General features: G+C 41.4%; 1 protein-coding gene across 2 annotated transcripts in view; it reads right to left on the bottom strand.

The window, feature by feature from the left end:
- The window catches only part of WAC (WW domain containing adaptor with coiled-coil), a 111,415-nt gene that overhangs the window by 5,031 nt on the left and 79,919 nt on the right, over positions 1 to 26,465 (bottom strand). Inside the window, exons 8-13 of one of the 2 annotated variants that reach the window (XM_065398120.1) lie at positions 23,674 to 23,910; positions 18,749 to 18,871; positions 17,297 to 17,445; positions 12,133 to 12,255; positions 5,838 to 6,017; positions 3,729 to 3,856 (exon numbers count right to left, since the gene is read on the bottom strand). In XM_065398120.1, the coding sequence (XP_065254192.1) occupies positions 3,729 to 3,856; positions 5,838 to 6,017; positions 12,133 to 12,255; positions 17,297 to 17,445; positions 18,749 to 18,871; positions 23,674 to 23,910 (940 nt within the window). Of the gene's footprint in view, positions 1 to 3,728; positions 3,857 to 5,837; positions 6,025 to 12,132; positions 12,256 to 17,296; positions 17,446 to 18,748; positions 18,872 to 23,673; positions 23,911 to 26,465 lie in introns of both variants that reach the window. The other variant, XM_065398119.1, reaches the window with a different exon arrangement.

Here is a 26,465-nt window from a genome sequence, read left to right as displayed (position 1 = left end):
CCATGGTGAGCAGGTGACTCTTTACATGGGAGATCAGGTCTGACATGGCCTGAAAATGCGCTTCCGGAAGGAAGGCTCTGGCTCACATGGAGTCGACAAGCACACCAATGAACTCTATTCGCTGGACCGGCGTTAAGGTAGATTTTTCTCATTTATTAACAGACCCAGGTTGCGGCAGGTGGAACGCACCAGACTGAGGCTCCTTTGCACTTGCTCCCGAGCCCTGCCCCTTCATGAGCCAGTCGTCAAGATATGGAAGTTCTGGACCCCACAATGTCTCAGGTAAGCAACCACTGCAGCCATACATTTTGTGAACACCCTCAGGGCTGAGGAGATGCCAAAGTGCAGCACAGTGAATTGAAAATGGCATCCACCCACTATGAAACAGAGAAAACAACTGTGACCTTGGAATATGAAAATAAGCGTCCAAGTCGAGGGCGGTGTACCAATCTCACGGATCCAGGGAGGGGATGACGTAGGCCAGGGAGACCATGCGAAACTTCGACTTTCTGAGAGACTTGTTGAGGTGACGCAGGTCCAGAATGGGTCCCCTTTTTGCTTTCTGGATTTGGAAGTAGCAGGAATAAAACCCTTTTCCCTTCATGTCCCAAGGGACCTCCTCCACCTCTTGGACAAGGAGTTGCTGGTCAGAAGGGTCCCTGAAGAGGGACGGGGAAGAGAAGAGGGGAAGGTGGCCAATAATTCCAGGATACAGCCCCAAGGTAGTATGTACAGCACCCTGTGGTCCAAGGTGACCCGCGACCAGGTCAAACTGCAGGGACAAAGATGGTTGAGGAAAGAACAAGGTGCAGCCGGGAATCCAGTGGCCAATGCAGTGGCCTTATTGGAGTGTGGGGGTCATACCAGTGATATAACAATGCTCCCTTCACACCGCTCATCTTCTGCCATCTCAGAGCAACAGCTGGTAGCGCCGGGCTTGGTGCATGGGACCCGCTCGGAATTCCCCGGAATTGACTGGGGTGTCGCTCTTGAGCACACCTTCAAAAGGAGCGCTTCTGGCCCCCAGGATGCTTTGCTGGGCTGGGCTCCATGGGTCAGCAGGAGGAGGAAGGGCGGCAACGACTAAAGCTTGTGCCTCTATCCCTTCTCCTTGCAGACCCCTGCCAAGGCTTTGGCGGAGGTGGTGGCTGGAACTGCTTCCGTGCAGACTGCGGTGTATGCATGCCCAGCGAGCGAAGTGTGGCCTGGAGTGTCCTTTAACCCGTTCAGCCTTTCATCAGTCTGCTCCAAAAAGAGACCGTTCCCATGGAATGGGAGGACTTGGACAGAGGTCTGCATCACTTGGGACAGGCCGGAAGTCTGAGCCAGGAGCTGCACCTCATGACCACCCCCAACGCGACCACCCTAGCTGCCGAGTCTGTCATCCCCCACGCCATCTGGAGAAAGCACCTAGTCACTGCAGTGCCCTCCTCTACCAGGGTGCCAAATTCCTGGGCCAAACCCCAAGGGACGGACTGCTTGAAGTTACGGAGGGAGTCCCATTAGTTAAAATTGTACCTGCCCAAGAGGGCCTCATGGTTCGCTACCTGGAATTGCAGGCTGGCTGTTGAATAAATTTTTCTCCCAAAAAGGTCCAGTCTTTTGGCCTCTATTTTTGGGAGTTGAACAGGTGTGCCTCTGCTTATCCTTTTTGTTGGCAACCAGTGAGCCTGGAGATGGGTTGGTATAAAGGTACTTGTAGCCTTTGGCTGGGATGAAGTACTTCTTTTCAGCCCTTTTGGAGGTAGGAGGAATGGACAATGGGGTTTGCCAGAGGGCCTTGGCAATTTTCAGGACCCCATCATGCACGGGTAGTGCAACATGTGCCGGGGTATAGGCTAAGAGGACACTGAACAAGGTGTCCACCTGCTCAGCCATCTCCTCCACCTCCAGGCCCAACTTCTCGGCCACCCGTCAAAGCAGGGCCTAGAGGTGGTGGCGTTCTTTAAAATCATCCGGTGGGCTGGCCCTCGAGGGTCCCACGACTGCCTCGTCCGGAATGAGGACAACGACTGTACTGCTGGGGGAGGCTCTGGGGCATCATCCCCTGTGGGGGAGAGGTTTTTTGGAGGTGGGCGCTGTCTCTTCTACCCCAACCTCCGAGCGGCTCTCATGCACCGAGCCCGGTGCTGCCAGCTGTTGCTCCGGGGTGGCAGCAGATGAGCGGTGCGAAGGGGGCATTGCCATCACCAACATGACCCACGCACTCCAATAAAGCCACTGTGCTGGCCAATGGCGGCGCGTATAAGTCAACGCGGCCTCAGGTGCCCAATTGCGCCGGTGGGGTCTTGGCGAGGGGTTGACCTTCCCTTCCATGCCAAAGGAATCCCCTTCCGGTGACCATGGTAAAGCCATCGCTGCCGGAGACCAGTGTTTGGAGTGGGAGGATCGGTGCCGGGGCTAGGGGGACCGGAATTGTGACAAGGAGTGCTCCCACAGGGCAAGCAACCAAGATCTGCGCTGAGAGGACGACTGGCGGGAGGGGAAATGGTACCGGTACTACGGAGATTGGCACCTTCCCCAAGACAATCCATGTTGAGATGGAGACCGCGAACGTGATGCTGGTAACGAGGATGAGCCACAGAGGATCTGGGCTGCAATGCCAGAGATCTGCGGCACAGAGATGGAGAGTGCTGCCTTGTCTCGGGAGATTGGCAGTGCTCCGCTGCCCGAAGGGTCTTAGCGGCTGGCTTGTCCTCAGAGGGAGCCTTTGCCGCTTCCTGCGGCATGCTTGGTGCTAGCGGCAGCCTCTGCTCCCTCAGTGCCAGGAGACCTTGGGAAGGAGTCAATACCACCAGAAGTTTAGGTCTCTTAACGCTCCTGGGAGTCGGTGGTGGATCCTTTAAGGGGCTAAAGCCCCGACTGGGAAGGCACATCCACCTGGCTCCAGAGTGGCAGGATGGCCTGAACTCCGTCCTTTGCCCGATGCCCTGTGGTCTTTCTTGCCCGATGCCAGAGAGCTGTTTTCTTTCTGGGCACCGATGTCGGGGGTGCAAGGCCAAGGTACTAGGTGAGTCTTGGCAGGACGGCTCGCAAGTTGGACGAAGAGCAGCCTCCATGAGGAGAGCCCACAAATGAATATCCTCTTCTTTCTGAGACCTGGGTCAAAAATTTTTATAAATATGATACTTGTCCTTCGCATGTGATTCCCCCAAGCACTTGAAGCAGCTGCTCTGGGGTTCACTTACAGGCATAGGCCTGTTACAGTCTGCGCAGGGCTTAAACCCTGGAGACCAGGGCATGCCCCACCTGAGGCGGCCCTGCTGGGACTCTAACTACTCTTAACAACTACTCAACACTAACTACTATAAAAAACTATCTACCTACAAGCCCCTAAGGCTTGAAGTCAGAAGAGACGAAACCGCTAGTCCTTGCTATGAAAGGAAAGGTACTCCGAGTAACCAACATGGGCGGTAAGAAGTAACTGAGCGGGCATAGGGCCGACAGAGCCTAATATACAGACGCACGAGCGCGGCACTCAAGTGGGCACCATAGCCGGCCCTATGGATACCGCTAAGGCAAAAATCTCCAACGACCATGCCCGTGGGTGTGTGCACACCTAGAACAGAATCAACATGAGCAAGCACTCGAAGAAGGTAGCTTTTATACTTGAAAAAGACAAATATGCTAAAACTTAAGTTGTCAGTAAATCAATCTCATCCAAAATAGGACAACAGAATGAGCAATTTAGAAATAATTTGAAGATAAATGCCCAAACAAATTCTTACCTTTGCTCACGCAATGTTGCTTGAATTTCACATACTCGAACTAAAGATCTTAAATTTTTTAATTCAGTACAAATTTCTGACATATGAACACTTCCCATATTATGGGCTTCCTCACGTAATCTTGATGCCTGCAGGAGTTAAATAAAAAAAAATAACTTCAATGTTAGCTCCTCGATTTTGGATCACTCACTAGAAGCAAATGGACATAATCCAAGGAAATTGGACTCTTGATTAAAAAGGAATTATAGGGCTTTGAAACAGCAAGGCACATTCAAATTTAAACATGAAAGCTAAATCATAAGAAAACGTTAAATTCTATTCTGCAATCTTAATATAAAACCTAATATGGATCATTTTTGTGCCAGACAAACTTGATCACCGTTGAATTAAATTACAAATGTAATGGACAAAGGGAATGTAAAGGATGTAACGTATCTAATTTGACATAGCATCCTAGATTGTTTTTGAATAGCTTTTCTTTCTAAATAAGTTTTAAACCAGCCTGGAAATGACACTGTCACATGAAACAAAAGTCAGCTGAAATGGTAATGACAAAATAGTGACAAGTGGAATACCTTATCGCCTAGAGTTCGATCTGTTTAATTTCAATTTCTTTATTACTGATACTGGAGCGATAAACAGCGTTTCATTTACGCTTAGACAGTATTACACTGGGAGGTTTTATGAACATCAGTGAAGTAGAAATGGCTCTAGATACACTAGAAATATGGGCAGAAAAAAGGAATGTCCAAACTGAAAAAATTATCTGAAACAAAGATGTGATAGCAGAGAGTTATTTTAAAAGAAGTAGCACTGAATGAGCTGTTGGGCGAAACAGGACGACAAGTGTATATATGAATTTGCATATGCATTATGGTGAGACAGAAAAAGTACAATCGTAGACAACACATGAGAGGTCGTATCACAGATGAAGGAGACAAGAACTTTTCAAATTGGAGATACACTATTATAGTTTCTGATACCTTGATACCAGAAAAATGTGAACTAACTGAAGGCCTTATAGAAAAGAAAAGGGAGTTGGAAGGAACATCAACTGTGGAAGGTTAAAATAACAAAGTATGTATTGGCTGGTCAAACAAGAATGGAGACAATGCCCGGTAAATATTACAAGGACGTAAACATCAGGAAGGGAAAGGTCTGTTTGTTTGTTTTTTAAATGGTATGGAAATGCATACAGCTTGAGGCAACGCAACAGCTATAACTCTGTCCTGTAGTGACACCATAAAATAATTTAGGATTAAGGCATATTAGTGTTTGTAGCCCCAGATTAGATTAAACCGATTTTTAAACATTTTTCACCCCCCATATCTTCTTCTCATGGTGTAACTACAGGGCAGGACACCCGAATAACCTTAACCCTAACTGTGTATTTCCATTTCTTAGTATGTTTGATTTCTTTTAAGGGTAACTAATTCAGATTTTTTTTTGCTGGATTCACAATGCTTAGTTTTGGGATAATTTTTTTTTAAACCTTAAGATACTGATACACCCAACCATAACTCCAATGTAACAACGTGGATAGGCATGCATATACATATATACAAGTAATGCAAATAAATAGATTGATGATAGTCCGAAACAGCACAAGGATTCTATTGTCTCACAGCTATACCTGAACTGTTATAAGAGCACTAACGTGGTAGAAAGGGAAAAACGTGAGGATAGCAGAAATTCAGATGTAAATTTTTATGTTTGAAAGTTGAAATCCACAATTGGCGTCTAAATGTGCAAGTTTATCAAGGTTTCTCCTATAGCCTGGTTTTGCCCTATTACAACTGCATTATCAATGCAGCCATGTGCAGAAACAGTTCTGAAACATTTTCAAAGCTCAAATACAAACTTAATAGTCCTACCAAATAAATATGAATTTTGATGCTACCCAGGGCTTGAAAAGTCACTAGCTTTCATAACAACTACAACTGCACCTGTTCCACAAGACGTTTTTATTTGAACAGCTAAATCACTGCATGATAGTAATTTTGCTAACAGACCCATTCAAAGTAATAAAATGCTATGGTGTTGAGACAGACTTCTTAGTACATTCACAGGAAAGTCTACATTTTAAATATAATCTGAATGTGTACCCACCTGCTTTTCTGCATGATCTGCAGGCCATCCTTGAACATGTTTTATAAGATTTTCATTGAAGTGTGCTGCTAGTGTAGGTGTTAATGAACATGTAGGCCGAACAGATGCAATCTGTGGTGTAGTTGCTGAATTTGATGCACTAGTGCTGGAGGTATGATTTGGAGCTGGTGATGGACTTCTCTGACTACTGGAAGAAGGAAACAAAGATTAAAAAGCACAAGCTTTCAAAATGTTCATAAATCTGTAGCAAATGAGTTAAACCTCTACAAACTTTACAGCATCCAGCCACATCCTGCGTTATAAGATAATCAAAACTGATACTCTAACCCAGGGGTAGGCAACCTATGGCATGTGTGCCGAAGGCGGTACACGAGCTGATTTTCAGTGGCACTCACACTGCCCGGGTTCTGGCCACCAGTCTGGGGGGCTCTGCATTTTAACTTAATTTTAAATGAAGCTTCTTAAACATTTTAAAAACCTTATTTACTTTACATACAACAATAGTTTAGTTATATATTACAGACTTATAGAAAGAGACCTTCTAAAAACATTAAAATGTATTACGGGCACGTGAAACCTTACATTAGAGTGAATAAATGACGACTTGGCACACCACTTCTGAAAGGTTGCCGACCCTGCTCTAACCACTTGTGATAAGTAAGTCCTATGGCACTTTTCACAAGAGTATGGTCTTTATGTCCTTGTTATGTTCTGATAATTACATTTTTCTTACTTTTTTACTGGCACATTATTCTTTTCTTCTTGTCCTAAACTATTTCACTGTTAGTTGTTTTAGACATCCGTGTGCCACCCTAGATGTGGCTGCATTTCAGGGGTGCATGGAGTGTGTATATGCACACTTTTTACCTATATAGAAGTTAAAGAGCTTCAAAACAATCCAAGATGTAATGTAAGACGTCATGATCATTCAACAAAAAGTGGGAGTCCTGATGAACATGGTCACCATTGAGTACTCAGTCACCTTTGTTTATTGCTCTGAGACCAAGACTCAACACGTGGCTGCCCAGTGAGCTATCAAGACACCCTGAGCAAAGCTAAATCACTCCTTGAGGCCAGAAACTTCAACATAAGGACACTGGGGGTGAATACCACGATCCACGAACTACAGAACCCAGTTAAGCACTTCTGGACAAGAAATTCTCTTCTTTTTTGTAGGACACCGTGAATACTTATGGTACTTTAGAAAAGAGGCTGCATCTATTCTCTTGGAAGGACTGTGATATTAGCTTTCAGTATCATAGTATAGCTGATACTCCTCTATTCCTTTTAGTAGGGGAAAAATTAGCATGGGTAAATAGTTTTTACTTTGTGTAATGACCCATCCACTCCCAGTCTTTATTCAAGCCTAATTTAATGGTGTCCAGTTTGAAAATTACACCTCTACCCCGATATAACGCAGCCCGATATAACACGAATTCTGATATAACGCGGTAAAGCAGTGCTCCGGGGCGGGGCGGGGCTGCGCACGCCGGCAGATCAAAGCAAGTTCGATATAACGTGGTTTCACCTATAACGCGGTAAGATTTTTTGGCTCCCGAGGACAGCGTTATATCGAGGTAGAGGTGTAATTCCAGTTCTGCAGTTTCTTGTTGGAGTCTGTTTTTGAAGGTTTTTTGTTGTAAAATTGCAACTTTTAGGTCTGTAATTGAGTGACCAGGGAGGCTGAAGTGTTTTCCGACTGGTTTTTGAATGTTATAATTCTTGATGTCTGATTTGGGTCTATTTATTCTTTTGTGCATAATCAGTCGGAGAACTGGTCACTCAATTAGACATTTCCCCATGCTAATTTTCCCCCTACTGTTACTCACACCTTCTTGTCAACTGTTTGAAATGGGCCATCCTGATTATCACTACAAACTTTTTTTTCCTTCTGCTGATAATAGCCCAACTTAATTGATTAGTCTCGTTAGAGTTGGTATGGCAACACCCATTTTTTTATCTTCTCTGTGTATATATATATATATCTTCCTACTGTATTTTCCACTGCATGCATCCGATGAAGTGGGTTTTAGCCCATGAAAGCTTATGCCAAAATAAATGTGTTAGTCTCTAAGGTGCCACAAGTACTCCTCGTTCTTTTTGCTGATACAGACTAACACAGCTACCACTCTGAAACCTTTCAAAATAATTGCTATTATCTTACCTCTACTTTTTTATAGCCATTGGCTTTCCTAATTATTACATTTATAAAAAAATATATATATATAAGGGTTTTGTCCACCACGGTAAACCAAGCTTGTGTCCCCCCGCCCCTCCCCACCTGCACAAAAAAAGGCAAAACTCTGTCTCAAAATCTGGGGGAAAGGATGTTTTGAAATCCTAATTTAACTCCGTAACTTTCCATGCTACATAAAATGTATACCTTCAAGTTTTTTGTTGTTGTTGTTGTTTTTGTTTTTTAAAGGCCAGAACAGAACTAGAAAATTGCAAAGATACCATTAAAAGGAAAATCCTAATGCAACCTTAACCAGGGAACCAAAATCAATGCCTCCATAATTAAAAGTATCCAATTATTCTCAAAGCCTCTCTAGAATCATAGTTTACAGAAAGACTTGCATTAGGCCAAATATGCTTGTATAAACGGGAAGCCTACTTGACATTCAGAAAGTATGTTTTATGTTCACTTGTTTTTGCATGGAATTCATTACTGTTTCCGTGAATATATAGATACTGAGTTAAAATTTAAAGTGTTACCAACATTTAAGCTACTATTCTTTACCATATTTCAATCTTGAAATTATTTAGTAAGGTATTATGAGGGAAGCAGGTTTAAATATTGATTTTCTTTTTTAAATTAATCAAACACACTTGAGGAAGGTCATTTTTGGACTAATATTTTTTCTTCAGTAATTCCTGCCATAAAAAGAAATACATAGATACAGTATAAGTGAAGTGCTTAATTCTGGGAAATGCTTTCCGCATAATAAACAGAAATCAAGAATAGAAAAAGCCTGTTTTGCCTCAGTTTTTTCTAATAAGTGCAGGTTGTTATTGTAGGTTAAATAGGATTCTTCCCATATATTTCTTTTAAGAACAGTCCACTGTTGCTGTTCTATTACATCAATGTGACTTATTTCTCTCATGGCATCATGACCCATAAAAAACAAATGGCATAAACACCTCTAAAACAATTTTTTTAAAGTTTTAAAAATCAAAATTAGTCAAAGAATAGCCTAAATGTATCACAAGATATTTAAACTATTTTAAGATAATTTAAAAGTTTTAATTCTAACAGAAACAAACTGGTTTAGATGCAAACTGTTGCAGGAAAATATAATTATGAATCATTCTAAAACCTGAAAAATTAAAATGCGGTTATAACTGATCAATCAATTGTTCTCAGTTTAGATTATAAAGTTCCTAGGTTCCAGTAACTACTTAGGTTTTCACTTTACCTGTCAGGTATCATGGACTCCCCTAAGGTATTACAGAAACAAACGGATGCTCAATATTTTTATGTCAAAATCTAACTACTGAACTTTTAGAATGGTTGGATTTGAGAAAGTTCTCTGGCTTACAACTAACCATTTTGTTTTAATTTATTGGCAACAGTGGTAGTTAACTCATTGTTTTGCAAGGGCAGACAGCAATTCATTAATATTCACAGCAGTATTTGCATAACTGAAAATACAAAAAAGGTATTTTCGGCATAAGAAGCTATGTAAATATAAACTGAGCAAACATACATGCATACAATATAGTTATGTTAAATTTCAAGTTTCATTAGAAATTCAGTGGGGAAAGAAAGAAAGAAAAGTTCCCAGTTACTATAGTTCCCAGAATATACTGCCTATGCAGATCCACACTTTGGAGTCATGTGCCCTTGAACATGAGCCACAGAACCATTCAAAGTAGTAAATCTATTCAGGGGTGTACACACAATTGGATGCTGCTCTCTGGGACAGTCTATACACCCATAGCCATCTGTCAGTTCCTCTCTCTCTGACAGTAAATTCCAAAGACAAGACAAAGCCCAGGGCAAAGATCCAAATCACTTGAACTCTGACCTGCAGCAGAACCTTTGGTAACAGAGGAAGTGATGGGGAAAGGCATACAAGAGTCCTTTCCTCTACAGTGTAAAAGAAATGTTGCACAGTTCAGGACCCTGTCTGCTCTAGAGAGAAGTCTTTGATACAGACTTGTGATAAACAAGTCCATGTCTAGATGACCCCCATCTGGCAAGAATCAACTTAGGTCACTGAATTTAAGGGACTGCTCTTGTTGGCCTAACCTCCTTGAAATTCAGGTTGTTGTCTTCACCACTGGATGATGTAAACCATAAGAGTCCCAGTTCTGAAAGCACCATTTCCACGGACTTTTCTTGTATGAGGGAATGACAAATCCTCATATCTGTTCAAATACGTTGCCACACTGAAGCGCTGCACAGCCATGAGAAGTCGTCTGACAATAATGCTAGGTAAAGATACCTACAAATTAGTCCAGTTACTCTGAATCCTCCACTGTGTGGAATAAAATGCATTTCATTACAGAGACTTCTCCTGACCACAGGACTACTTGCACTCCTATATTTTTAGCTGAAGTGCTTCCAAGAGAACTAGAAGCTGAAAAAGAGCTGGAGTCCACAGAGACTAAACCTCTAAGGCAGCTGTTCCCAAACGTCAGGTTGTGACCCCAAGTGGGGTCACACAATCAGCAGATGGGGTCACAGAGATGCGTAGTGTGTGGAGGATGCCATTTTGCACCACACAGCATGACCTCACATGTACAGTGCATGCCAGTTCACGATGAATGGAGGACACCATTTTGCTCTTCAAAATGGTGCCCTCCATGTTGTCTGAGGAGGAAATACTACATTAAAGTGAGCTCATACCTGTAAATAAATTGGGAACTGCTGCCCTAACATGTACATTACCCATAAGATATACTTCTATTGGTTTGAAACAAAAGACATCCTGAGTGGCGCTGAAAGCCAGTAACCAGCAAAAGGAACAGACTGAAAAGCTTCAGTAAATCAGCTGGTGCTGAAGGACCAGGAGCTCCTGACTCATTTCTCTTTCCTCACAAAATTGACCTTGATGGATTTAGTTTCCAGAGAAGTTTATCTCTGGTGACAACTCTGAGAAATAAAGAAGCCAGAGATCTGAAAGTGATAAGAGTGGAACAGAGGAAGAATCCAAGTCCATTAATAACACAAAGACTTCAAAGAGGGCCTTTGGTGAGAAAGCAGTCCCAAAGCTCCCACCAGTGCAGACTAAGGATCTGACCATTTCAGATCCAAGAAGATCCCTATTCTCATTCAGCATCTCAAGGATTTAAGGATGTCACCTACACAAAGATACAATCAGAATCAACTTTCAGATCAGACACCTAATCCAACTTCTAAAAAACGTAGTTTTTTGTTGACCTAGAGTGCCTGTGCCATTGCTTTTCAGAAGCTGGCAGATCCTAGCCTTAAAGAATTCAGCTGCTCTCCTTCCTGGAGACAGATCTGAAGTCACTGGATCTTAAGACTCTGAAGACCTTGACTCCACTCCAAATGGCTCCTAAGACAAGTTCTTAATTTCAGAAGTCAAACTTTGGATCAGACATGCTCAAAAGCAGAGAATTCCTTACATGGAACTCTCCCATAGATCCTCTGACTCCAAGTCTTCCTCCAAAAGGAAAGCTTGATGCAAGAGGCAAACACCCCATACGCCTTACAATCACAGGCTGAATGTGTATATACACACCAAGCAAACATGTCAGACAGGGTCTGGATGTTGGTGAAAAACATTGTGGGCAGAGAAGAGCATTTTGTGAAGCTTGTTTTGCTCTTAATGCATACCATTAAAGCAACAAAGTCAGTGAACAGAAGCTGTCAACTCACTTAAAAATGAATACCAAAACAAGAAACCACAAACTTCTAAAGCTAATAACCAGTCATGTGCAGAGAACAACATTTGGTTCTGTAACTGCACTGACAGATGAAGAGGAAATGAAGCATGTTTAGAGGGTGGGGATCCTTTGTACCCTCAATTCCAGAATGATGTACCAGAATCATTAATGTACACTCCTCAATTTTGCTGCTGTAAATGGTTCTGTGGTTCACCTGGCAGGGCACGTAACTCGTAAAGTGGAAATCTGTGGAGCCAAACAGAAAGGGGTAAAAATCAAACAAGTTATGTAGCTGTGTCCTTTCAGTAATAGCAGAGCTAAGTAATATGCTTACATTGGTCCTAAGAATACCAAAAACCAAGCTCACTAATTGCACAGAATACAATGTATGTTTTATCCAGAGTAACAGCAACAAAGCAACATAAACAAATATTTCAACTTGCCTTGAGCGCTGAAGACTTCGAGGAGAGGCAGGCTCATGGCCTGTCTGCTTGTCAGCTATTACCGGCTGCTGAGGTGCTGACTGTGAAGCTGGTCCTTGCTTTACACCTGGAGTAGTTACCTGCAATGTTCAAAACTTGGGTCAGATTTCCTTTGCATCATAAATCTCAAACATATGAACTAAAGAAACAAACATGGGAATTACCAGGTACAATCAGATCAATGATCTCTCTAGCCTGGCATCTTGTCAGTCCAGTACTTTAAGTTTCATAGAAAGGTCAAATAAATCCCATTTCTTTACTGGCTCTACATTTACAGCACTTTCATTTCATGCAATGGGCATTTCTTTAAAATTTAACTTGGATAAAAGCCATCTGCTATTTTCCTCAATACCCCACCACTACAGGCACCAATTTCTTTAGATAAATTTGACATCACTCAAACTTCCAATTTTTAATAACTAAAAGAGTTGCAATCAAATATCAACTATCCATTTCCTCCAAAGCACCAACATTGCTTCTAACACTAACTCTGCTGTACTACGCTATACTTCACACTGAAGAGGTGTTATTCACTGTGAATGCCATGATTCAATTTTTTAAATGTACGTCAGGCCTTTGCCTCTAATGCCATATTTCTCTACATTTTCAAATAGGGACCTTTAACAACTTTTTGAGAATTCTTACACAAAGTAGGCAACAGCAAGTATGACAGCTCTATTAGAAATGGAAAAATTCACATTTTCAAAATAAAAAATGTACATCAGTTTGGCTCCCTGATTGTTTGGCCCCCTGATTGTAATTGTTCTAATGACCATCCCCAAACCAGTAACTAGAGTTCTTTGAGACGAGCCTCTGAATAATCAAGCTTATGAAATCAAGGTGCCTCATTGCAAGCCACTGGAATCTTCTGGAGATCAGTGTCTGTTAGAGACACTTGTCTCTCCCTCCGTCTCACAGGGTTCCTTTCAGTTCTTTCCAACAACATGGAAATTCCTAAACTAAGACACTAAAGAAATGAGACGAGAAAAGTGGGTAGCGATTGTGAATAGGCAGAGGTTCATCTCGAAGAAAGAGGGTACTTACTTTACAGTAACTGGAGGTTTTTTTAGATGTTTTTGTCTGCACTGATTCCACAGTAGGCATGTGAGCACTCCAGTCGCACAAGCCTGAAATCTTTTAGCCAGCAACGTCTGCTGGTGTTGCACATGTGCCATTGTTCACCTTCGTGCCCCCTATAATGAGCATATAGAGGGTGAAGTAGCCCCAACAGCCACTCAGTTTCTTCCCTAATACAAAATATCCAGGTGAGGACTCTGTATCAAGAGACAAGGAAGGTGGATCAAGGGATCCAAATGGAAAACAGTATCTTGAACTCCAGTTACTGTGAGCTAAGCAAGCTCTCTTCAAGCATTTGTCCATGTGAATCCCACTGTGGGTGACTGACTAGCAATCTCTCAATGAAATAAACAATAAAAGAGTTCTAACCTAAATATTGGCTACAGGACAATCCTGCCAAACTGGACTTGTGACCTAGAATCTTCCACAATGGAGTAGTAGTGATTAGTAAAACATATGAACAGAACTCCAAGTAGGTGCCCTATGAATTGTGGAAATAGGGACTCGCTCTTGAAATAACACTGAGCCCTAGTAGAGGGAGTCCTAACTTGAGAGAGAAGAGGTAATTTATTTAATGTATAAGAAATCTTAATGCCGTCTGTAACCCACTCAAAGTCAGAGGAAAAGGCTTGCCTTTTAGACTTGTCACCAAACGCCACAATAGTCTGGACGATTTACAAAATGGTTTTGTTCTGGTAAGATTAAGGCGATAAAACCCCTAAGAACATCTAGTGTGTGGAATTTAGCTTATGCAAGTGAGCTATGATGTTTAGGAAAAAATACTGGTAAAATATATACATTGCTTTTTTGTGAAAATCTAAAACCACTTTTGGTAAAGATTTTGGATGAGGCCTGAGAGTAAATGTCTTTATGACATACAGTTAATGGCTTGGCAAAAGCCTGAATTTTGCTCATCCTGTGAGCCAAGATGATGGGTACCCAAAATGCTGTTTTAATATAGAGGTAATATAATGAACAGGACAATTTGGGTTCTAAGGGAGGGTTTATCATAAATCAATCCCTTTTAAAATCTTGATACCATGGGGTGAGAAAAAAAATCAAATTACTCAGATGGGTGATATGCTAATATAGCAGCAGATGACTGGTAGTAAGAGTCCTGAGTGTTTCAAAGTCAACAAGTAGTCCAAAATAGTTAGAATAGAAGAGCCTAAGCGCTGAATGGACCACAACGAGAAATGCTTCCTCTTAGCTTGACAGGTCTTTCTAATAGAGGCCACTCTGCTTTGGATTGAAACCTCTTGCACAGCTGATTAACAACTTCTATCCATAGAAGTTTGCCACCTGGCCTCCATGCTGTTAGATGCAGAGATGCTGGATCCAAGTGCAGCACCTGGCCTTGGTTTTGTAAAATGATTTCTGGGAGGTTCAGAAGTAGAAGAGGTGGACTAACTGATAGATGCATCAGGTTGGAATATGAGAATGATATGCCCAGGTTGGAGCTACTGAGTCACACAAGCTGCCATATGATGCTGTATAATGATGCAGACTCTCAGAGTCTCACTCTGACAAGACTAAAGGTGTGAAAAGAGGTGATTCATCATGGAAAATCTTTCTTGAGAAAGGTATGCTTTTGCTGACCTGGAGTCCAGTTCTGCCCCTATAAACTCTATGTATTCAGCAGGGGTGAGAACAGACTTGCCTCAATTGATCTTGAGGCCTTGTCTGGAAAAGTGCTATAGAACTGACCAAACAATACTTGCAACCTACTGTGATGAATCTCCGCTGATACTTTGGGCTCAGGAAAATGCTTCTGAGAAAGACTGAAAGGACCAATCTCTGACCGCTAGAGGGAGCTGATTATCCAAAGTGTGGTTTTCTTGGTCACTGATCCTCTCAAGGAATTCTCAGCCCAGAAAAAAAAAAAGTAGTGATGAGATCCCTAACCTTGTGGTAGTCTGGGAGCATCTTTTTCACAAAGTCTGAGGTTCTTCTTCTGCATCAGGAAGAGCCTCTTTCACCATGTGCAAGCTTCTCTCTCCTTCATACAAGCTTGTTTTATTGATCACAGCCCAGAAAGCCCATCAAGAAGCTAGCTCAAGGAGCAAGTGTGCTCCCATGAGGAAGTTTCTCTCCCGTCCATCACAGCTCCAGAAATCACTTTAGACACAGCCTCGTTCACTATAATGCCAATTCCTCCTTTTTTTTTTGGGGGGGGGGGGGGGGAAGAGAATGATTGAGGTTCTATGAGGAAGTACTACTGCAACAGGCACCATTGAGGGTGGGGGGGTTGTTTTAGCCTTCCGAGAGACAAATGCCAGCCAAATACAGCTGCAACTTTTCTGCTTATTGCTCTTGTGATGTTGGCAGACCAGGTGCAGCTCATACCAGGGCCCTTAGGCCTCAATGAACACTGAAACACATAGCAAGAAACTAGTCTGGCTCACTTGTGTGTCAACATCGGTTTTAACAATGCTAAGTTTATAAGAACGTGTTTAGACTTGATGAAATACTTGTAGGATGATGCATGTACTGATCTCACTTATAACATCTGTATCCCATGGTGTAAAAGTTATACTGAGTGTTTGCACTGTAAACCTCTGTAACTGTGTAACTCAACAAACAGGAAAGAAGCATTAATTAAAATAAACTGCTGGTCCTACACACAAGAAGGCCCACTGAAACCAAATGAGCCATTGTGAAACATCAAAAGACATAAAAACATCAAAAGACTTTGACTGCCCCCCCCAACACATGCATCCATGAAGAGGAGACAGAGGGAAACACTGGGGGGGAATAAAAATCCCTGACCAGAAGGAACTGTATCACTATGCTGCTTGGAGAGGGCAATATTTCTAAGCATAAGCAAGGGATCCCCAAGCTGCTTAGCTTGGGTTACCTTTAGAGAACATAAAAAGCTTGTATACCGCAGCCATTTCTATTACCTTTTAGAACCTAAGACTCACTCATTTATGCGTGTATATTTACCAGCTTTAACCTTATAAATAACATTTATTTTTCTTAATTAATAAATATAGGACTGGCTACAAGCTGTGTCTTTGGTGAGAGATCTAGGATGCAACTGACCTGGGATAAGTGACTGGTCCTTTGGGACTGGGAGTAACCTGAATATTACTGTCAAGTATCAGAGGGGTAGCTGTGTTAGTCTGAATCTGTAAAAAGCAACAGAGGGTCCTGTGGCACCTTTAAGACTAACAGAAGTATTGGGAGCATAAGCTTTCGTGGGTAAGAACCTCACTTCTTCAGATGCAAGAAGAACCTCACTTCTTGCATCTGAAGAAGTGAGGTTCTTACCCACGAAAGCTTATGCTCCCAATACTTCTGTTAGTCTTAAAGGTGCCACAGGACCCTCTGTTGCTTTTTTACTGAATATTACTGTAATTTTGGTGTAAAGGGATCGTCTATCACAAAGGCAAACTTGCCTGGGTGGCAAGACAGACAAGGGGGCTGTCTGTGATTCCATGTGAAGGCTGTTACTGTGCTTGACAAGCTCACATCTGATACTTGGCTGGAGAAATCCAAGTACAGAACTCACAACCAGTTTGGGGTTTGTGTCCTGGTTTGTAACATTTGGCACTCATGCTCATGAGCTACTCCAAACAGCTTGATAGCTCTGAGTAAAATAAAAATCAAATTGGAGAAGGAAAAGAGGGAGGTGCAAAAAGTAGAAAAATCCTGGATAATGCCTGAAACATTCCAATATTTGTTCTGTTCAAAACCACGGCACTGAAGAACATCTTTCCTTTTGTAAGAATAACAGATTTCATACGGAAATCATCCAGATGACAGAAAACTCCATAATGTCAGTTTCACAGAGGCTCTTAATGGAAGTGCAGCTCTACCATGAAAAGTTTTCTGGAACAAGAATAGCTCTTCCTGCTCATCATTTTATACTGACAAAGTACTTCTGTGGCTTATATCGATATGCTTACACTTCTATACATGATTACGCATCAGTAATATACAAAACTTTCATAAATGGTTTCTTTATCCCTTCTTCAAATTATAGGTTACCACCATTCAGTCCTATGTCACCACTTGCACGTAAATCATTAAGCATCTTACCTTTGGCTGTGACGATACAGGGGGCGTATTCATCAAAGGTTTCAGGGGAACTGTGTTGGTTTGAGGCGTGCTTATTCTTGGAGAAACATATGACCTTGGCGATGAGGCATCCGAAGTTAAAGACATTGGAGACTGATTAGATGGCTGAGCTATAAAAAGAAATCATGACAGTATTTTATAGCATCTTTTTCCACCTAAGCGTAAAGGCTGCTTAGTGAGAAAGGAAACTCAAAATAAAAAGCATAATAAAATAACACACTTAAAATGCAAAGAAAAAACAGATCCTACTTAGTGATCAGAAGAGAAGTTACAAAAACGCTCAACTCCTGAGAACAAGAGCTATTGGGTGCTGAGAATTTTTGAAAAATATGATCAGTTTATTTAGATATCTACACAGAAGCAGAGCTCTTGATAATCTGGTTTCAACTCAGTGCGCTAAGCACTTTTGAAAGTCTGGGCCTTTAAATATGGAGAGGGGAATTTGAGTTTTATTCAAAATTCTTAATGTAAAGTGCTCAATCCAATTAAATTCAACAATTTTCCAAGATACTTCATCTAGAAGAATGAAATATGTATGTAGCGGCTACCTAAGGCTCTCAGCATCTCATTTAAAAACAAAAACAAAACAACCCAAACCAACGCTGCCAATAGGTTTTTCAATTCTACTGTTACTAAAACACAAAAACACAAAATCCCACTACACACACCATAGAAACCACAAGACTCTTTATATCATGCTCCTTTCAATCTCCAGCTCTACTGTAAATAAACTAGCACCTTCCCAACATGCCTCCAAAAACAGAGTTTATATTGTACCTGGTAGGTTAACATCAGAACTCTGGCAGACTAAAGAGATAGGGGTAAGGAAGTACATTCCAGAGTCAAAGATCCCTCTCAGAAAAATAATGTTTCACAATCTCACTTAAAATGAGGTTCAAGGTTAAATTGATGGACCCCAGGTTAAGAGCCTCTACTGATCACAAACACAGAAGTATTATGAGAAAAAGGTATTCTTACGTAACCAGCCTCAGGTATCCAATGCTTAATATTCTGTTCTTCCTCTGTGCAATAGATTAATCTAAACCTTCTATCAGAAACGTGCAGTGCCTGAAAGCTGAGTTCCCCAAAAGCAGTTTGGTATTTACCCACAGATTATTTATCAAGTTAGAGAATCAGAAAATTTAAGACAGAAGAGACCTATTAAGAGTTCATCTAATCTAGTCCATCAGCCAACTATTCCTTGAGCATAGGCTGTGTGTCACAGCTTACATTTAGAAAAGCCCTCAACTTCTAGTGTATCAGACATCCTACCCTCAGAGGGAGGGTAACATACAACTTCAGATGAAAGTTTAATTACCAGTGTTGACATTCAGTAACAGAGTTTTAGTTATACTGACCCTTGTATAATGTAATCTGAAAATTTTACATAAGGGAAAGTGAGACTTTAAATACCTTGTGCAGATAGTTGTGCAGCTTGAGAAATCAGGGAAGTAATATTGAAAGCAGATGGTCCAGCAGTGAGAATCTTATGGAGTATAGACTGCAGAGAGGCTTGTGTCACAGCTGCTGTAAGAACTAAACAAATAAGTTTTAGCGGTGTTTTCTAAGTTTCTGTTCAAACATAAAATATGTTCAAAATTGTAAAGCAAAGCACAAAAAACACTGTCTAATATGGGTGCTTAAAGTTTAACTCCGAAATCCAGATTTAGGCATTTGAATAAGTGGACGGATTTTCACGGACAGTGATATGGATTCTATACACAAAATGTTAACTGCCTATGAATGATTAATGTTTAACTTAAAAAGTTAAATAACGTTAGAATCCAAAGATCAAAAGGCCATTTATTGTGCGTTGCTCTAGACAATACTGAATGAGGGTCTGTTTACAGTTTTTCAAGTTATTTTTCCTGTTTTTAAACTCTGAAAAGAATCTGTCCCCATCTCATTTGTCAAAATGCAAAAAAAAGCCATTGGGCTCTGGAAACCTGCAAATGCTCTACAGCTCACTTCCTGTCTTTGTTCTACAAAGCCAGGGAAGATTCTGTTCCATTAATAAAAAACCTAGTAGTTCAATTAGCTTTAAAGAACTATTAGAAACTTCAGCACACATGAACAGTGATGTAACAACATATTAGAATGTGAGGGTGAACTGCAGAAGGTTGATGGAGAATCAGTTGAACTAACTAGCATCAGTAACAGAAAAGGGCAAGAGGAAGAGGTTACTCACCTTGTTCAGTAACTCGAGTTCTTCAAGACGCGTCCCCTTAGGGGTGCTCCACTTTAGGTATGCACGTACCTCATGTGCCTTTGATCAGAGATTTTTGGTAGCAGCACCCATTTCGTCCATGCAGACACTCCAGACATCCTTGTGCCCCATACCCAGGATACACAGAGCTGTGTGGGCAAACTGCCCTCAGTTCCTTCTTTACCACAAAGTCCCATTTTATGAAACTCTGAAGCAGAAGGTAAGGACAGTGGGTAGTGGAGCATCCATAGGAACACCCTGAAGAACTCCTGTTACTGCACAAGGTTAGTAATCTCTCCTTCGAGTAGTGTCCCTATAGGTGCTCCACTTCCGGTGACACCTGAGCAGTACCCCTGGAAGGAGGAAGGAGCTTCACAGTCGAGTCCAATACTGAAGACAGAACTGCATTATCAACTGTAGCATCTGATCCAGCAGCGTGAATCAAGGCATACTGTTTGAAGAAAGTATGCACTGAAGACCTGGTTGCCCCTCTACAAATTTCAGCCACTGGGACACCTTCCAATAGTGTCACAGAAGTAGAATGTAGAATGGGCAAGCACCCTAAAAGAAGGTTGAAATTGGTAGCTTCATAACAAGAGATGATACATCCAGAGATCCATCTTGAGAGTCTCTGAGTGGAGACTGTGGAAACTCTGGATCTGTCTGCAAATGAAACAGTTTTGGAGCCTTCCTGAAAGATTTGGTTCTATCCAGATAGAAATCTAATGACCTTCAAACAGTCAAAGTGACATCCAAAGGGAAACTTTCTCCCAGGTCTGCTGTGGTTTTGGGAAAAAGACCGGAAGACAAATAAGTTGGCTAATATGCAATTCAGAAGATACCACCATATCCTAAGTTTCAACCAAAGGTAATGAAACTTTCTCCCCGAATACTGTAAAGAGAGGATCTGCCATTAAAGCCCCCATTTCCCCGACTCTTCAGGCATAAGTGATGACTACCAAGAAAGCTGTTTTCATGGACACAGGTGAAAGAACATGTACCCAATGACTCAGCGAGTTTTAATGAGACAATCAAGGACCAAGTTTAAATGCCATGCACGGATGGGCTTGCTAATCTGTGGAAAAAGGTTAATCAAACCCTTGATGAATCTTGCTGTCATGAAGTGCGCAAACACCTGAGAATCCCTCAACAGAGGAATGAAAGGCTGTTATTGCCACCACATGAACCTGGATGGAACTCCTGGAGAGACCAGACTTTTTCAATTCCCCCAAGTAGTCAAGGACAATGGAGAGAAAGAGTGAAAGTGGTCACTGGGGATACCAGTGATGAAATCTCTTCCATTTCTGAAAGTGTTTCATGAAGATATCTTCCTGCTGTTTAAAAATATCTGTTGTACTTCTGCAGAACAAGAAGTCTCTAGCCGTGAGAACCACTGAGTAACCAAGCTCTGAGACAAAGAATTCTCAGGTTGGGATGGAGAGTCCATCCGGAATTCTGAGACAGTAGGTGAGGAATGAACGGAAGACAACACCATACTAGAAACTAGACAAATCAAGTAAGGGTACCAGACTTCTCTGCTAAATTGGAACTACTAAAATGGCCCTAAATTTGTCATATTTGATTTTGTTCAACACACCCAAGATCAGCTGTGCTGGAGGATATGCATGGAGAAAGCCCACCATCCAACGAATGAGGATGGCATCCTGCAGAAACTGAAGACCCAAGTCCTCATCTGGAACAGAATTTTATGCACTTCTTGTTAATGGTGGTGGCAAAGAAGTCCACTTATGAGAACCCCCAGGTCAGAAAAAATCAGTTTGAAAACCCATGTGTCCAGCTCCCACTCAATCTTGGGAGAAATGCCTGCTAAGATCATCAGCCATGGTGTTTTGTACACCTGGGGTGTAAGAGACTGAAATGAGGATGTGACTGGCTATACACCAGTTCCATAACTTTACTGTGTTGGCACAAAGAGAGGGGAATCTTGCCCGCCCTTCACGACTGATGTAGAACACGCAGGCCACAGTATCTGTAATGACCTTGAGAGATGTGCCCCTGATTAATGGAAGAAAGGGGATAACAGGGTTCCTGACAGCTCTCAGGGTAGGTGACCAGGAAGATGTTCTCTCCATGGTAGATGGGAGATTCCTGGGCAGAGATCTGGGAATTAATAGGAATCCTTAACATACCCCAAGTAGAGGTGCAGATAGTGAAGATTCAGGTCGTTGTCTACCCTCTGCAGCAGGCAATGGAGAGGTAGTATGCACTGGGGAAAGATATGGTTTTGGTGACCCAGTAGATCTTGGCACTGACAAGTGCTCCGTATCCATTAGCAGTGGGGACTCCAGTTCTTCAGAAACAAAAAGATCCCTGAAGTATCCCAATTCTTGCGGTACCGAATGTACCTGATTCGAAGTCAAGTAAGGCTCCACAACAGTCAGGGTTGGTACCAATATTGACCGCTTCAGCAGTATCTGTCTCGAAGATGGGGTCGGTACTCAGGGCACTCATTGCCTTGGAGGCACATTTCTAACAGAAGGTGCCAATACTGAAGACACTGACAATTTCTGGCACACCGGAGCAGAAGACTGGGATACTGGTTTGGGTACAGAGGTCGATGTTACCAGCCTTCTGGAGTCAGAGATGGTACCTGCTTCTGAGAAGCAGTGTCTCTCAGGTTCTCTTCTGAGGACATGATCCATCAGCACCAAGGCATGCTTAGTGCCATGGCTCTTAGTGGAACTTGAAGGCTTTGATGAGCTCCCAGTACTAGAACTGCTTGGTGCTTTAAATGTACCTACTTTGGTTCCTGCGGTGTCCTGGGATGACAGAGATTTCTTCAAAGGCGGCTTTCTGGTGGGAGACAACTTCTTTTTCTTAAAGCACCGTGAGTATATCTGGCCTTATCCCACAAAGATCTCGGTGATCAAGGTACAGAGGTTGCACTAAATGTAGTCAAAAACAAGTATACGGGGGATCCTCTGAGCCAGAGTCCAAAGCTGGTTTCAGAGCTAGCTCAGAGCCAAATTTTTGGGAAATTTAATTTCTCTTTCTGGATTTGCTCATAAAAGTAGTACAGATCTTACACATGGATGGCATAGGGGTGTCCCCTAAACAGCAGAGGCACCAAGAATGGCTGTTGCTAATTGGGATGAACTTCCAGCAAGAAAGGCAGCACTCGAAGGCCGGAAACATGGCATAACAAACAACGACAATCCTTAAGGAAGGCCTCAAAAAAAAAAAAAAAAAGTGGGTGGGGAGGGACAGGGTATTCAATGGGAAAACCCCTAGCAGTGGAAAAGGGAGCTATCCAATTAATAGGGACAATTAACTAATTGGACTAAACTAATTACAGTAAGCTACAGTAAAGGTGAACGCCAAGAAAAACTGGAAGTTAGCATACTAAAGATTCCATCTTAGGCCGTTGAGAAGGAACTGAGGGGGGTTATCCCACACAGCTCAATATATGCTCAGCATGAGGCACAAAGATGTCTGGAGCACACAGGCAAGCCAAATGAGCACTGCTACCACAAATCTCCAATCAAAGGAACATGGGGCACATGAACACCTGAAGTGGCACGCCCATAGGTACGCTATTTGAAGAAGTCTTTAATTTAGCAAGGTCACGCAGCCTACCCTTTCCATACTGACAGCCAGATACATGTCCCAGACAAAAGAACGAAACCAACAAAGCCCCCAGTTCCAACGAGACTACTTGTGCACATAAATTATCTTGCTAATTAAGTATTTATACATTAAATTTTATATATTAACTTATATGGCAAGTTTATATGGGGGGGGGGGAGGGATAGCTCAGTGGTTTGAGCATTGGCCTGCTAAACCCAGGGTTGTGAGTTCAATCCTTGAGGGGGCCACTTAGGGATCTGGTGCAAAATCAGTACTTGGTCCTGCTCATGAAGGCAGGGGGCTGGACTCGATGACCTTTCAGGGTCCCTTCCAGTTCTATGAGATAGGTATATCTCCATATATTATAAAAAGTTAAATTAGAAACCTTAACACAGCTAAGTTTTCATTTGTTTATGTTGCACAATTTTACTCCCCTTATTTTAAGTAGGACTCCAGCCATTATGGTTTTATATAGTTATACATTGGATTTGCATAAATAAAAGTTGTAAAGTAAGATTACATTACATTTTTGTAGAAGTCTTACCTTCATTTATTTTGGATATATCTACACTAGAATTATTAAGCTGCAGGGTGGCTTGAAGAGCAGGCAACAGCTGTCGAAGGAGATTTGGGTCCTGCAGTAATGGAGGAATTGGTGATTGTGGGACAGGTGAGACAGGGACTGTGGAAGTAGCAGGTGCAGAAGTTGGATTCAGTCCAGAAGCAGATGTCGAAGGAGTTGTGCAAGAATGGGATACAGACTTGTCCACAGATGCAGACTCTGAACAGAAGACAAATATTAATTTAGTTTTTCCTTCCCAATAAAGTGCATTATTACAGTTCCTCACTAGTACACTACTCACATTAAATATGAAGGATTCGCTTCTTTCTTACTGCCTCACACAAGGATTACTAAACACAGAAGTGTGTGTCCGGGAAACTGAAAGACCTTATGACATACTGTTATTGGGACTTATTTTACTGCAGCTTAGTATAAAAAAGGAATAGAAATCTCATTTTCAGAACCTGCAAATGTTTTAGGTATAACACAGCAAAATATGTTACCATGAATTCCATTATTATAATGGCTTCCAATTACTTACTGGAAGGAATCATAATGAAAGTTGCCAGTGATATGACTGAGGCACACTGAGCGTACTTTTCATGAAGCAAGATTTTTACCTTTATTGCTATGAAACTTCATTTTCTTGCTAAATTTTAATTTCATTATGCACTTAATCCAGTTTATTGCAGGTCTGCCCTTGACTGCTGGACATTTTCTTTTTAGAAAGTATAGGTATATTATACAAACACTCCTAAGAACTCCATGGACTTGAGAAAAAGATGGGATGACGTGTCAAATTTTGGGTTACAAATCAAGACCTTCACTACAGACCAGAATACAAGCAGCTAAAAAACAAAGATAGGATCTGCCAAATGGGATACGAACAAGAGTTTATATAGTGTGGTATCCTGTCTCTGATAGTGAGCAGTACCAGATGTGTCAGAAAAAGCTGTCAGAATCCTCATAATAGTAGCTATAGAACAGGGGTAGGCAACCTGCGGCACACAAGCTGATTTTCAGTGGCACTCACACTGCCTGGGTCCTGGCCACTGTCTGGGGGGGCTCTGCATTTTAATTTAATTTTAAATTAAGCTTCTTAAACATTTTAAAAACCTTATTTACTTTACATACAACAATAGTTTAGTTATATATTAAAGACTTGTAGAAAGAGACCTTCTAAAAACGTTAAAATGTATTACTGGCACACAAAACCTTAAATTAGAGTGAATAAATGAAGACTCGGCACACCACTTCTGAAAGGTTGCCGACCCCTGCTATAGAATGATGTGCCAGCAGAGAAAGTTTCTTCTCGGTTTCTGTTTAAAGTTTGGCTTATGTCCTGAAGCATCATCAGGACTGCATCCTTTATATTTTTCATTTAATTTAACCCAAGTATCAATGCTTATTATCCATATAGATGTCTACTCCTTTTTGGAATCCTACTAAACTCTTGAACTCAAATTATATTCTGTGGCAATGAGTTCCACAGAATATGCAGGTTAAAAAAAGTACTTTCTTTAACCAATCTTGCTTTCATTTTACATTAATACCCCCTAATTCTTGTATTTTGAGAAGAAGTGAAGAAGAGCACTCCCATTTATTATTGCTAAACCATTAATTATTTTCTAGACCTCTATAACATTTTTTTGTTTAGGAAAAGAGCAGTCCATCCAGTCAATCTTAGTTCAGCAAGAACTGACTTTAGTTACTCAACTGATTAATGAGCAATGTTAACAGGCTTCAGAATAAGGAAGTCCCATCTAGCTCATCTTGGAACAGTGGTTGTAACATGACACATGGAGAACAGGGAAATGAACCTTCTCATCCACTGCCCTTTACCTTTGCCACCAAAGAAAACTATGTAACAGTTCCTAAAGTTGTGTGATCTATACAGCATGAGGGGTACTTTTCACAGTGTCATTGCCCAGAAGAGTTTGCAAAGTATTTTCACATGCAACAAATGGACCTTAAAAGCAGAGCATAGATTGGAGGAGGAAAGAGTGGTCACAGGATTATTATACAACCACCTAATAACAGGTGCACAGCATAGCTGATCATTTATTATCCCTTCCCCATTTAAACAGCAAGTCCTTATTACAGGTTTTGCTCATAAAAATACTATGCATAAAACATTAGTATTCAAAGTAAACAGTACATTAAAATAATTTGCAGGAAAGGCACATCATGTGCAAAATAAGAACCCAACTATAGTAAATGTACCTTTACAAAAATGTAAAGTTATGACTAAAACCTCAAAAATATCGTACAAACAAGTAACATCTGAAGTTACTTGTAACAGACAAAGCAAGGACGTGTATATGGTTATGTACATAAACTACCTACTGTCCTGAGAGCTTTACAAAAAATAGATAACAATGATAGTTAAAGGGGGAAAAACAATAAATTCAACTACCAGGACCAGTTTCAAGTAATGTTTAGATTTTTAAGTGTCATTTTAGCTGTTTGCTCTTAAAACAAACCACAGTTCAACACTATTCAATGCAAACATACAAACATACTGAACTCCAGGAAACCTGTAAAGATATTTTGGTTTATTTGAACTCATTTGGATAAACATGTCAATAGAACTACAATAATTCATACAATCCTATTAGGTTCTTCAGTCAAAAATGGATGTCAGTGGAGCCAGTACTTGACTAACATCTCTGACACTGTTCTAAAAATAGTACAGATTATAAAAATTTTATATATATATATATATATAAGCTATACTTAAAAACTAAACAACCCATTTTAAATATCAAAGAAAA

The sequence above is a fragment of the Emys orbicularis genome, chromosome 2 (genome assembly GCF_028017835.1).
Source record: "Emys orbicularis isolate rEmyOrb1 chromosome 2, rEmyOrb1.hap1, whole genome shotgun sequence".
Taxonomy (NCBI): Eukaryota; Metazoa; Chordata; order Testudines; family Emydidae; genus Emys; species Emys orbicularis.
This window is presented reverse-complemented; position numbering and strand designations above follow the sequence as displayed.